The 14944-nt window shown below is 39.9% G+C and overlaps 1 protein-coding gene across 1 annotated transcript in view; it reads left to right on the forward strand.

Annotated features, from left to right (window-relative positions):
- The window catches only part of ATP8B4 (ATPase phospholipid transporting 8B4 (putative)), a 347934-nt gene that overhangs the window by 166858 nt on the left and 166132 nt on the right, over positions 1-14944 (forward strand). Inside the window, exon 8 of the mRNA XM_007935307.1 lies at positions 12184-12254. Coding sequence (XP_007933498.1) covers positions 12184-12254 — 71 coding nt within the window. The remainder of the gene's footprint in view (positions 1-12183; positions 12255-14944) is intronic.

A 14944-nucleotide genomic window follows, 5' to 3' on the forward strand; every position in this document is an offset into this window, starting at 1 on the left:
TCTAAGAATTTTCTCCCCCCTCTCCTCCTATCCCTAAAACCAAAAACCAAACTCACTGCCATCGAGTCAGATTTGACTCATAGTGACCCCTCCTTGGGTTCCCGAGGCAGTATCACTATGAAAAGTAGATCACCCCATCTTCCTTCCAAGGAGTGGCTGGTGGGTTTGAACCGCCAGCCTTCTGGTTAGCAGTCAAATGCCTTAGGCACTATGCTACCAGAGCTAACAAAGACAGTTTCCTTCCATGTATAAACCTTTCCTTGATCAAGGCTGTGTTTTGGTTGCGGATCAACAGGCCTTTTTTCCAAGGTTCCTTTGGGTGGCTTCAAACAGCTAATCATTGGATCAGTAGTCAAGTGCTTAACCATTTGCACCTCCAAAGACTCCACAGATAAGCTAAATTAGAGAAAGATAAAGCTTATACTTCTTCCTGAACAATCAAATCAGAAAATGTTTATTGATTGTTCTGAATTAATAAAATTCTAATTAATGAGGTCTTACTTGGGATATCAAATACACTATAATATATATCCTCAAACTGCCTATGTTAATATTTCCTTAATAAAGTTGAAATGTTCAGTCTAATCACTACAACAGATGTGACAAACTATGGTTGACTGAATATAATTCAGATTAAATTTAGGGCAACAAAGGCTATGAGTTAAGAGATGAAAAATCCAAATTATTGTAGTCTTTACATCAAATATATATTAAATTACTTATGAAAATTTTCATGACAAGTGCAATTTTGTGCATCAAATTGTGTTCTTCATTAACTCTGAGACATTCTCCCCCTCAACACACAAATTTGACCCCAAGACCTATTTGCAAAAAGAACTCCCAACCATTCACTTTCAAAAACAGTTGTTTTTCATTAAATCACAGCCTATGGTCACTGCGTTCTCCTGAACAGCCCAGGCTAAAAAGACTAGTCAGTGGACAGTCAGTCCATCCACAAAAGAGTTGAAACTTTAAGTAGAGAAGTGCTTATTTCTCTGGCAACCTCAATTCTTTGGAAGATAGTTGTGAACCAAGAATTAAGCAAAAAGGTGTTGGAGAGTGGAAATTGTTAACCAAAACACAAGTTTTGAAGTTGGTATCTGCACTGTGAGTTGGATCCCCTTATACACAAGAGAATCTTCCAGGTTCTCACTCATAATCTATTTACTTTTATTTTAGACACAATTTAAGTGAGCTTGTCCAGCTTATTTTCCAGCCCATTAAAGATTAGAAACAGCATACCAGAGGATGGTATCTGCTAGAAGTTGGTATGTTTGAACCCTTTGTTGCAGCCACCATGTCAGTCCATGTCATGGAGGGTTTATATGTAAGATCTCCATGAGTCGGAGCAGACTCAATGGCGAGTAACAACATCTGCTAGAGGAACATATCCTGTTGATAAGATCAAGGCAGATACAGTATAAGGACAGTGGTAGGTAGGAACTGGATGTGAACTGAGTCTCAGCTCCATTCATTCAATGACAGCAAATACTTTGTCCTCTCTAGCTTTGCTTTCTTCTTGTGTCAAAATCAGGTGGTAGATCAGTGCCTCATCTTAAATATTCCTTCCAGCCCCTATGTTTTGTGATTCTCTGTCTAAGCTGAGATTAGACTGCAAGCTTCTTGAAGGTGAAGACCATGTTGATTTGCCTGGTCTTTGACATCCATCACCATATTGGATCATAGGGGACATTTAGTAAATATTGGTTGAATGAATAACTGTCAGTTGTAAGAAAAAATGAATTGTGGATAAAAATTTTCAACATTTAGAGTGGTTAGTGTGGCAGTGCAGTGCCTAAGGCATTTGACTGCTAACCAGAAGTTTGGCGGTTCAAAGCCACCAGCCCCTCCATAGAAGGAAGACTGGGCAATCTACTTCCGTACAGGTTTACTGCCTCGGAAACCCAATGGGGGTTGCTATGAGTCAGAATTGACTCAATAGCAGTGGGTTTGGTTTAGTTTAGTGTGGTACCAGTAAACATATCTATATATCCTAAGAACAGATCACATTATGTTCAGGATTTTTTTTTAGAAGAAAGGGCTGCAATGAACTCTTTTAGTTTTACCTCCAATTAAAATGATGACAAGGAAAGAGTTTTGGTGCTTCTGAGTAGACAGCCTTAATTTCTTACTTCTTCTTCTTCTTCCTTTTAAATCTGGCATAGGTGAAATTCTAAGAAGTATGCACTTAAGTTTTTTTGTTGTTTTTCACAACTATTGTATGCCAGACATGGTGCTACGTTATTGAGGAATTAGAATAAAGTATGCTGCATGTTAAACTATCATTTTACTTAGAAATGAATAGTTCAAGGACAATGCTAGGTATGTTTCTGCTTCAGATATTCAGTTAAAAACAATGTATTTGAAGAGTTCAATGGATATGCTCTTGACGTTGTTGGTTGCAATCGAATTGATTCCGATTCATGGTGACCCTATGTGTGTTTCATAGGGCTTTCAAGGGTGTGACATTTCAGAAGCAGGTTACACAGGTGCCTCTGGGTGGCTTCAAACCACCAACCTTTTGGCTAATAACCATTTGTGCCACCCAAGGACTCCAGAAAGGCAGGAGTCATATCTATGTCTTAAATCTCATAGCTCTAAAGGATCTCATGGCTGGCATATTTGTGTTCCAACTTGCTCCCTAGCCTTGATATTTTCATTTGTAAGTCCCTTGGTCCTGGCTTTTAATTTAGTTATATTTTCCTATGTTATTCTACGTATATTGTTTGCTACTTAAAAACCTGTCAGATGAGGCTTGAAAAGCTAGTGCAATCATCAGTGACAACTAAACCTAAGTGCATCATTAGTATTGGTTTAGAAATGAATCACATGTTTAGACAAGTTCCCACAAAGTCACCGTTCCATGTTTCCCAGTGCTATCTAGCACTCTTTGCAATGATAGAAATGTTTTACGTTTGTCCTATCCAATATTATAGCCAGTAGCCCCATGAGACCACTGAGCACTTGAAACATGGCTAGTGCAACTGAGGAATGGAGTATTACATTTTATTTAATTTTAATGACTTAAAGTTTTAGTTGTTGTTGTTGTTGTTATGTACCATCCAGTCAGACCCGACTCATAGTGACCCCTCCTTGGGTTTCCGAGCCAGTGTCACTACGGAAGTAGATTGCCCAATCTTCCTTCTGAGGAGTGGCTGGTGGGTTTGAACCACCAGCCTTCTGGTTAGCAGTCAAGTGCCTTACACACTACGCTACCAGAGCTCCTTAGTAGCCACATGCAACTTGTGGCTATGGTACTATACAGTGCAGCTTTGTCCTTTTTATATGGTGTTTTGGTTCTCTAGTGCTGCTCTAACACAAATACCACAAATGGGTGGCTTGAACAAGCAGAGATTTATTCTCTTACAGTTTAGGAGGCTCAAGTCCAAATTCAAAGTGTCAAGCTTTGGGGCTGGGTGAAGTTCCCTTGACCTTGAGCTTCATCTCTGCCTCTTTCTCCTGGCCCACTGGAGCTAGAGGTGTCTCTTCGCTTAGGCGGATGCTGGCCGTTGAAGCTGACAAACCCAAGGTCAACAAATAAAATGGCACAGTCCCAAGATTACTATACAACATGGCAGGCAACTAGTTCAAGTTCAGAAACAGTCCCAAGATCAGTAGGAAACATGGCAGGCTGCTGAATGAAGACTCGCCTACCTACAGGGTCCAAGCATGCCAAAAATCTCCAGAGACCTTTCTCAAAACTTCTCACATACTGGAAGCAGACCACATCCCTACAGCAGCTACTCAGCTGCTCCAGTAGATTCCACCGTGGAGTTGATTACCAGTCTCTTCATGGGGAATAACTACATCCAGCTGCCCAGCCACTCAAAGCCAGGCCCAGCCAAGTTGACACACAAATTAACTACCACATGTGGCTACAGGATTGAGTGAGAATGCTTATTCCCTGTCCCTCCTTTGTCCCCACTCCTTTTCTTTTCAGTTGGAGGGACAGCTCCAAAGTAACATTCTGAGCTTCTTTGTACCTCCTCAGTCACTCTCCTCTGTGAGAAGTGACTTCTATGATCCATGAATTTGTGGGTAGAGAGTAGTGTTAGAGCCCAGCATCTCCCTCTTCCCTTTCTCTTTGGCCTTTGCCTGTCTGCAGAGAGTACATTCTGCCCCTCATCTCCCTGCCATCAATTTTCCAGGCATCAGCCCTTATGCTGGGTGTAGGAGAAACCCTGGGGCTGTTTAGCGCCTCTGCTGTTCTGTGGCTAGATGAGGCTGCTTAACTGGGGAAATATTAGCAAGACCACTCAGCCCACAGACTGAAAGCCTGGTCTCCAACAGCGTTATCAATAACAGCGATGGTAATCTTGATCTCCACTGATCTCTGTCCGACTCCTGCAACTATATATAGCTCTGTTGGTTTACTCATTGGATAAGTGAGGGAGACATCCAAATCCCAAAACTCCACAGTGCCTCTTGACTAGGTTATTTTGTTCAAAGTTTTTCCATGTCTAGCTAATCAGCACCTACAAAACCATTTTCCAGGACAAATATTTCTATGGGTGAGCTTCTATAATCACTCAGAAGTACTAATATACCTCCTTGCTTCCTGCACTAGCTGGCAGGTGCTGCCACCAGCTTGTATTTGGGGAGCAACATTCATAGGTCTTTAAAAAGACCAATTTTGGAGAGATTCTGCTGAAGCAGCTCTTGGGGGAACCAGGTCCTAAAGATAATGATAAAGATACCAAAACCAAACCAAACTCACTGCTATCAAGTTGATTCCAACTTATAGTGATCCCTCATTGGGTTCCCAAGGCTGTGAATCTTTATGGAAGCTGACTACCTCATCTGTCTTCTGCGAAGCAGCTGGTTGGTCTGAATTACCAAGCTTCTGGTTAACAGCCAAATGGTTTAACGATTACACCATCAGCTAGCATTTATTGAGCACATGCCACATAAACCAAAAAACACCCAAACACACTGCCATTGGATCAATTATGACTCATAGTGACCCCCACTGGGTTGCCAAGGAAGTAAATCTTTACAGCAGTAGATTGCCCAGTCTTCCTTCCAAGGAGTGGCTGATGGGTTTGAACTGCCAACCTTCTGGTTAGCAGTCAAATGCCTTGGGCACTGTGCCATCAGAACAGGCAATGCCACATAGCACACAATTTTCTAAGCACCTTCACTTAATTATCTAATTGACTTGAGGGTACATTATGCACTGTATTACCATTGTTATTGTTCCCATTTTGCATATGGGAAATAGAGACACACAGCATGGTCAAGAAGCTTACCAAAAGGAGAGCCAGAAGTTAAACCCAGGCAATCTGGCTCTGGAGGCCCGACTCCTAACCACCACCATATGCTGCTCCTTGATCCATTAGAGCAGTCATTCTGATTGCCCTGAGTTTGAGCTTCCAGAGTTAAGAGTTGTAGCTTGGATACTGGAAGTCAAGTGACCAGAAAATATTGCACTCAATTCAGATATGCAACTTGTAGCTGTCCAAAACTTAGAATTTCTAACTTGATTTTTAACAGCTTATCATCAAACGTTAAGTAAGGAAAGGTGCTCATTCAGAGATTGTTAATTAGCTGGCACATTCAGAATTTACTCACCTCTAGGTAAGCCCACTGTGCAGTGTCTGGCACAGAGGAGGTGCCAGTAAAATATGGTTGAAATTAATGAATGCATGAATTTAGCTGAGATTTAATAAACTGAATATTTTGTACTAAGTGGTCGAATTGCTTCTGTTCCCCATTTTTTCAAAATCTAAAACACTTTTGGATTGCATTTCCAGAGCTCTTAATTTTATTTTGGATCCAGGAAAAAATAGAGTATATTCACATATCACAATGAGATTGACTTGCATTAGAAGAGTCACATAAGCTGTTGTGAGAAAAACACACCCCAGAGTTCTTGATACCATGAGAACTTGGTGCCAGGCGCACCTTCCCTCCTTTCCTTGACAGCAGTGCTTTGCTTTTTTTTTTTTTATCTGGTGGTAGAAATAAATCTCTTATTGAACATGAGCATTTTCAAATTTCAGAATTCAGTTGTTTAGCTTGCTTGAAAAACCCTCCCCTTCACAAAAAGAAAGGAGCTCTGGTTGCTTAGTGGTTAAAGCATTTGGCTGCTAACTAAAACCATCTGAACCCACCAGCCCCTCTTCGGGAGAAAGATGAGGCAGTCTGCTTCCGTAAATATTTACAGCCTTGGAGACCCTACTGGACACTTCTGTTCTAGAGGGTCCCCATGAGTTGGAATTGACCCAATGGCAGTGAGTTCACAAAACGATTCATGTTTTAGGTGTTTACTATGGTAAAAAAATTTGTTTTGAAATAAATGCAGTTTTCTGTGACAGGAACTGAAAAAAATAATCTGATTAATTTCATCTCCAGTCCTGAGAAGAGGGAGAATTTGCCCATCTCTTGACTCAGCTGTCAGGGTTTTGAGCAACTGACATTCTGGGACATCTTTCCTGATTACTTTCATTGTTATTTTAAGTCTTACTGTTACAAATCAGTGAGTTGATGTAAATAAACCCTTCTTTATTATTATTATGGAACAGTAGAAAGTTGGGAATTTCCAGGGAAAGATTTTTTTAAATTTAGTTGTCTAAGCTGTCTTGAAAAGGAAGCTTCTTGCTAAAGCAGAGCTGTGTGTAAGGGGACTACTTTTCTACCTTGAAAAAAAAAAAAAACAAAAACGCGAATAGCCAACGCCATGTTTATAAGCAATTGCTAATTTGTTGGGGTGAAATATGCAGGTGAGGATTTTTTTGACCAGAGTGGTCTGTCTGAATAAATGCTATAATGTCCATTATTCTTTTCCTTCCCTCCTCCTCTTCTTTCTTATAATGTTTTCCTTATTCTTCCCAAATCAATTTAGTTAAAAGAAACAAAAACAGTGATATAGCTGGTACATATTCCAATGTAATCAACATGTGCAGTTGCACCTGAAATTTAAATTTAAAAGAAAAATATCACCTGTAATCTGACACATACTATTTTCATTTTTCCTCTGTCATTCTGATTTTTGCCTATTTTAAGCATATTACCCCATATTTCCAATACTACATGGCACATAACAACAACAACAACAACGCATGAGCTATTTTGAATTTTTATTTTTGGATTAAAAAATAAGAAAACATAATATTGTGGATGATAAAAAAAGATAAAGAGATCTGTGAGCACGGCTTAAAAAAATGAAGGGAGATCCAAAAGTCATGTTCACACTGACATTTCAAATTTATATTTCCAGCAGTCTATGGAGCTGCTATTCTGATATTCTTTCACTACTGTAGCTTTGGTTTTTGCCAACAAAGCAAAGCTAAACAAACCAAAACAAAGCAAAAACATTTCTAGTTTTCATAGCTATTCTGGTGGTTTTGTAGCTAGCTAGAGGAAAAGAATGTACATTTTGGGATCAGAAGTTAGGAATTCTAGTTCCAGCCCTGTTCTTTACACTCCCTGAGGCTTTGAGCATGGCATCAAAACTGTTGGAGCCTTGGTTTCCTCAGCTTGATGTGATGAAGTTCTCACTACAGCATTGTGAAGACCACAGCTTCCCATGAGCTAATAATTTAGCTCATCTGGTGGTGTGTGGGGGTTTATTCCTCTCTCACTGCTGTTGTTGAGAGACTGTGATACTATCAAGGTAGAGTGTTCTGTAAATCTCCAAAGAACTGCACAGTTTTAAAGAGTTTTTGTTTGATGTTTTGCTTCATATCTTCTTTAACTCAACAAATGCTAATTATGCCTAATTAACCTATGAGGACAAAGTCCTGAGAACTCAAAGATGTTCAGTGGATTTTCATGTTTCCTCTGACTGGAATATTAATTTCAAATTTTGTAAGACAACTGCTTGGGCTTTCTGCTGCCTGTAGAAGTTGAGGGAGCACAGGGTTGGAAAACACGGTTTCATGCTTGAAAGACATAGTCTAGTCTCTCCTGCTAAGGGATGGGGAAAGGAACCAATAACTGCCAGCAGAAAGCACCAATAGAGTTTTTAAGGAAGGTGATTCTAGTTGAAGTTAAACACTGTCAGCACCGGTCCATGTGTGAGTTCCAATAATCATGCTTTCCTTGCCCTTTCCTTTGTTCCTGATAGCCCCTCAACCTGAGGGGACCTGCCTTCCACTCCTCCAGAAAGTTGGCGGTTCAAACCCCCAGCTGCTCCCGGGAAGGAAGACAGGGCAATCTATTTCTGTATAAAGATTTGCCACCTTGAAATTGACTTGATGGCAGTGGGTTTGGTTTTTGGTTTGGGGATCACTCTGATAGTAAGTCTCTTAGGGTGCTTGTCATATTCTGCCTCTACTAAACCATAAAATCCCGGAAGAAAAGAAGTTTTTACTGATTTTAATATCCCCTACAGTATATACCTCAGAGGTGAACTGAGGGAGCTCTGGTGGCGTAGTGCCTAAGGCACTTGACTGCTAACCAGAAGGCTGGTGGTTCAAACCTACCAGCCACTCCTCGGAAGGAAGATGGGGCAATCTACTTCCGTAGTGATACTGCCTTGGCAACCCAAGGAGGGGCCGCTATGAGTCGGGTCTGACTCGATGGCACATAACAACAACAACAACATGGGAATTACTAACTCTTTGGCCTGGAGCAGCATTATTGACCCTCCCTGGGCCTTGTTTTCCTCATAGTACAGATAAGAATAGGACCTTAACTCTACAGCATTTCTGTGAGAGTTAAATAAAATTGCATGTAAGAGCTCTTGGGATATTGCTGCATTTACAGCAAGCCCTCACTAAATGTTGGCTATTGGTATTTAATAATACCTAATGGATCTTGGTTGTGCAGTGGTTAAGTGCTTGGCTGCTAACTGCAAAGTTGGTAATTTGAACCCATCAGCCGCTCTTAGGGTGAAAGATGTGGTAATCTCTTTCCATAAAGATTATAGTCCTAGAAACCCTATGGAGTAGGATTAGAAACCCTGCTCTGTCCTATAGGGTCTCTGTGAGTTGGAATTGCATCCATGGCAACAACTTTTGGTTTTCGTTTTATTGGTACTACACACCTATAACTTGAACACAAGTTTCTGGATTGACCAGGAATCAGATTCCCTGAGACATACTGAAGGACTCAGTTTGAGGAGGCATAATTCAAGAGTCACAGAGTCATGGGGCTAGAGAGCCCCCAAGACCACCCATATGCTGCTACATTTCGCACCCAGCACCTCTGGCATAAAACAAATAAAAATAAAAGTAAAAATGACCAGAGACTAGTAGGGCTGTTCCTGTAGCTGTCTTGCTCTATCCTTGCCAAAGTTATTACTGAGCCCTGATAGTGCAATAGTTAAGTGCTTGCCTGTTAACTCAAATATCAGAGGTCTGAGCCCACCACTGGTTTCATGGGAGAAAAGACCTGACAATCTTCTGGCATAAATATTATCAAAAATCAAACACTGCCATTGAGTCGATTCCGACTCATAGTGACCTTCATTGGGTTTCCAAGGCAGTAAATCTTTACAAAAGTAGATTGCCCCACGCAAGCAGCTGATAGGTTTGAACCGCCACCCTTCTGGTTAGAAGTCAAATGCTTTCAGGCACTGCAGCCCCAGAGCTAGGTAACCCTATGGGGGCAGGTTTAGTCTGAGTTGGAATGACTCAACAGCACACAATAACCACCACCGCTTGAAAATAGACTGGCTTTCACGCTCAATGACGCGAAGACCGACGAAGCATTCCACCCATGGCGCTGTACCTTCACATTGTTTCCTCAACTTAGCAGACAAGAACACCAAGGCTCAACAGTGGGGCAGCGCAGAGACCAGGGAGTGGGAAAACAGAAATAAGAGTCAGAGGGGATCAAAGAAAAAGGTAGCAACGGATGAGAAACGAGCGGAGGCAGGGAAAGTAGAAGGTAGGCAAGCAGAAATCCCAGGCTCCAGGGAGTAGACAATAGGAACGGTTAGCTCTGGACCTGTACGGTTTACAGCTTTCAGTTTCAGCCTCTAGGAAGATTAAATCATTGCTCATGAGAGAATCCAGCCGCCAGGTGGCGGTGATGTCTCAGTCACATGTTCTGAGCCCGCTGCCTACCAGGAGTCCCGTCCCCCCCCCCTTGTTTACCAAATACAACTTACTAACACAGCTGAACTCAATATTGAACAGTAACATTGGGTCATTCTTACTATGAGAGCTTTGAAGAAAAGCAACTCTAGGTACAAATAGGTGTCTTTCTCTTTATCTCGTAACTGCGATCAATCACGGATGATCACAATGGGAGAATTCTGGATTTTGTTTAAAATGACTCTTTTAAACTCAAGAAAGGAGAGGCACAGGCCCAAAGAACATCAAGTTGTAGTGTTACAGTGCTTATGCCTTTATCCATTGAAGTTTAAATGTGGGAAATAAGACCAGGGTGAATTTTCTAAAGAAAATTTTTCCCTTCTTTAAAATAAAACCAAAACCAAACTCACTGCCATAGAGTCGTAGGGTTTCTGAGGTGGTATCACTACGGAAGCACGTTGCCCCATCTTCTTTCCGAGGAGTGGCTGGTGGGTTTGAACCGTCAGTCTTCTGGTTAGCAGTCAAATGCCTTAGGCACTACACTCTCAGAGCTCCTACTATGCCCCAGAGCTCCTTCCTTTAAAATACAGATGGGTCTCTTGAAAAGTTCTTTATATTGCGTCTGCTCTGGTCTCACTGTGTAAAAGTCAGAAAATACTTTCTTCCTCAACAGGATTCAGTGACTCTTTCCGTCAGAGTTGTTGAAGAACCTTGACAATGCAAAGCCATTTATTCTTTTAGGGGCATGCCAATAATTGTTATTATTTTAATTTTTTTTTCCTCTAGCTCTGTTTTATCTCAATTTGGACAAAACTGTACACACATCCACACACAAACACAGCTTAAATTTGAGTTGGAAATGTAAAAGCTTGAGACAATGAAATGAATGGATTGCAATCTAAATGCAATCTCTATGAATTGAGGATGAGACAATCTAATATTTTAAAAAACATATGTAAAGAAATTTCATAGATTTTGAAAGCCAATTGTACATTTGAGCATAGCTAGAAAATCACTAGGCTGATGTTTCCAAATAAGTTGCTAAATATTCACTCTATTCTTATCAGACATGCAAACCCTTCAGAATTAAAAAAAAAAAAAAAAAAAAAACCACCTCTACTCCCCCCTCCAAAAAACCCTTTGTTTTAAAATAAAACCTGCAATAAAAGAAGTGAACTGTTGCCCACCACAGAAAGCTGCCAGAATTCTAACACTGAAGTCATGATTCCTGATTTCCAAATCTCAAATGGACAGCAAAATAGAACTATTTATCTTTGAAAAAGACAAACTGCTCAATTAAGTTCTTCTACTTTTACTACTTTCTATTTGATCTTGCTCCCTTGGTTAGCCCTTGCTTTGTCTCTTTTTCTCCCTTACATTCTCCTATCATCATTTTCTTTTATACTTGCTTATTTTGCACATTTTACTTTTCTCTTAATGTTTTCTCCTTTTTAAAATTTCCTGCCTCTTTTATTTTTTCCTGTGTTGTCAATTGCCTCCTTCTACTTCACTTCTCCTTTCCCTTCTTCCCTTGCCTGCTCCCTTTTCTTAACTGATCGCATTAGAGAATTAAAGTTGGTATATGTGGCTGTTTTCAATTATCCATTGAATGCAGTTTTGTATTTCAGTAGTAATTATAAAGGGAGCTCTGGTGGCGCAGTGCCTAAGGCATTTGACTGTTAACCAGAAGGCTGGCAGTTCAAACCCACAAGCCACTCCTTGGAAGGAAGTTTGGGCAATCTCTTCCGTAGTGATACCACCTTGGAAACCCAAGGAGGGGTCACTATGAGTTGGTTCCGACTCGATGGCAGTGAGTTTGGTTTGGTTTTTGGTAGTAATTATAAAAGCAAGAAAGTAGAATTTTATGTATTTCTTTCAAAAAAGGTAAATTATGTAAAAATGAGCTTCTGTGATCTCCTACACCCTTGATTATATTGTAATGGTCAAGAGTTATGCATAATAGACACAGAGAACCCGAGAGAGGGTTTGATTCAGGACATGTAGCATAGGAGGGGGGCAGGCTTTCAGCTCGCTCACTTTTTTTCCTGAGACTCTCCTAGCTCATTTGTAGTGTGTGTGTGTGTGTGTGTGTGTGTGCGCGCGCGCAGGGGAGTGGGGAGTGGTGGTGAGAAAACATAGAGGACTTTAAATCAATCTTCCTTTCTCAAGTATTCTTTGTCATGATTTTTTTTTTAAATAGGCTGATTTGCTTCTCCTATCAAGTAGTGAGCCACATGGCCTCTGTTACATTGAAACTGCTGAGCTGGATGGGTAAGTTATTAAAAGTAGAATAATTAATTAGGTTAGTTTTTAATTTAATTAGAAGGAAGGTCTTTAGAAATGGGATTTAACATTCTTTATTTCATTTTATTGGAAAAAATAGGAGTCTAAATTGCAAAGTACATTTGTTAACTACTTTGCAGATCTTTTGAAAAGTGTCTTTTCTCTTGAATTCATTTTCTTTCAGTCAGCCTAGCACGTATACACGAATAGTTTTACACAGAGACTTTTCACTGAAATCCCTTAGAAGTATTTTTTAAATGAATTTTATTGAAATATAATTTAAGTACAGTGAAATACACAAAAGTAAAGTGATGTGGTCAATGCTTTTTTTTTTTTTTTTTGGCAGTGTCGTTCCCCACCCCCCCCACCCCCCGCCCCCGGTAACCAACAAAGAAAGTTTTCTTCCATATATAAACCTTTTCTGGACTTTTTACAATGACGGACTAATGCACATTTATCCTTCTGTGATTGACTTATTTCACTCAGCATAATGTCTTCCGAGTTCATCCACATTATGCAGTGTTTTGCAGATTCTACATTATTCTTTAGTGTTGCATAGTATTCTATTATGTGCATGTACCATAGTTTGGTTATCCATTCTTCTTTTGATGGGCATCTAGGTTGTTTCCATCTTTTTGCTGTTGTAAATAGTGCTGCGATGAACATGGGTGTGGATATATCTGTTCTTGTCCTGGCTCTCACTTCTTTAGGCTATATACTTATAACGGGATTGCTGGGTTAAATGGTATTTCTAATTCTAGCTTTATAAGGAATAGCCATACTGTTTTCCACAGTGGTTGTATCATTTGACAGCCCCACCAGCAGTGTATGAGAGTCCCAATCTCTCCACATCCTTGCCAGCATTTATTTGTTGAACTTTGCCTTTAGTGCTGGGATGAGATGGTATTTCATTGTTGTTTTGATTTGCATCTCTCTGATGGCTAATGATCATGAGAGCTTCTTCATGCATTTGCTGGTTGCCTGAATATCCTCTTAGGTGACATGTCTGTTCATGTCTTCTGCCCATTTTTAATTGGATCGTTAATCTTTTTGTTGTTGAGGTGTTGGAGTTTTCTATAAATTTTAATCCCTTGTCAGATATATCATTGCTGAATATTTTTTTCCCAATCTGTAGGTTCTCTTTTTACTCTTTTGGAAACACGTAAGAATTTAGTTTTTAAAAGGTCCCATTCATCTAGTTTATCTTCAGCTGTTTGTGCATTTTGGGTTATGCTTGACAGTCTATTTGTGCCATAAATTGTTGTTGTTGTTGTTATGTGCTGTCAAGTCGGCCCCGACTCATAGTGACCCCTCCTTGGGTTTCCGAGGCGATATGATTACGGAAGTAGATTGCCCAAACTTCCTTTTGAGAAGTGGCTGGTGGGTTTGAACCACCAGCCTTCTGGTTAGGAGTCAAGTGCCTTAGGCACTATGCTACCAGAGCCCCAAAATTTTCCCTAGTTTTTCCTTGAGGAACTTGATAGTTTTAGACTTCTTATTTAAGTCTTTGATCCATCTGGAGTTAGTTTTTGCATATGATGTGAGGTACAGATCTTGTTTCATTTTTCTACAAATGGATATCCAGTTTTGCCAGGACCATTTGTTAAATAATCTCTTCTCCATTTAATGGATTTCAGCCCTTTGTCAAAAATAGCTGAAGATAGGTCAATGGATCTATTTTTGCATTCTCAGTTCTATTCCACTGGACTATGTGTCTGTCATCCTACATATACCAGGCTGTTTTGACTACTGTGGCTGTGTAGTACGTTTTGAGATCTGGGAGTGTGAAACCTCCTACTTTGTTCTTTTTCAATAGTGCTTAGCTTATCAAGGTCTCTTTCCTTTCCAAATAAAATTAGTGATTGGTTTTTCCATGTTCTTAAAGAATATTGATGGGATCTGGATTGGGATTGCATTGAATGTATAGATTGCTTTGAGTAGTAATGACATTTTCATAATGTTCCATTTTCCTATTCAGGAGTGTGGTATGTTCTTCCGTTTATGTAGATTTCTTATGAGTTCTTGGAGTAGAGATTTGTAATTTATTTTGTACAGGTCCTTTGTGTCTCTAGTGAGATTTATTCCCAAGTATTTTATTTTTTTGGCAACTATTGTAAATGGTATTGATTTCCTTATTTCCTTTTCAACAATCTCTTTGCTGCTGTAGAGGAATCCAACTGATTTTTTGGATGTTGATCTTATATCCCACAACTATGCTAAATCTCTCAATTAGTTCCAGCAGTTTTTTTTTTTTTTTTGTTGTTGTTGTTATGTTTAGTTTTGTTTTTTGTGTTGTCTCTTGGGTTTTCTATACATAGGATTATATCGTCAGCAAATTGAGATAGTTTTACGTCTTCCCTACCAATTTGTGTGCCTTTGATTTCCCTTTCTTGCCTTATTGCCCTGGCTAGGACTTCTGGTACAATGTTGAATAGAAGTGATTGAGGGCATCCTTGTCTGGTTCCTTTTTGAAAGGGGAATGGTTTCAGTCTCTCTCCATTGAGAATAATGTTGGCTGTTGGTTTTGCATAGATGCCATTTGCTATGTTGAGGAATTTCCCTTCTATTCCCATTTTGCCTGAGAGTTTTTTTTTTAATCAGGAATGGGTGTTGGTTTTTATCAAATGCCTTTTCTGCATCAATTGATATGATCATGTGGTTCTTTTTCTTTGTTTTTT

Source organism: Orycteropus afer, unplaced genomic scaffold (genome assembly GCF_000298275.1).
Source record: "Orycteropus afer afer isolate SDZICR_OR568_19922 unplaced genomic scaffold, OryAfe1.0 scaffold00026, whole genome shotgun sequence".
NCBI classification, from domain to species: domain Eukaryota; kingdom Metazoa; phylum Chordata; class Mammalia; order Tubulidentata; family Orycteropodidae; genus Orycteropus; species Orycteropus afer.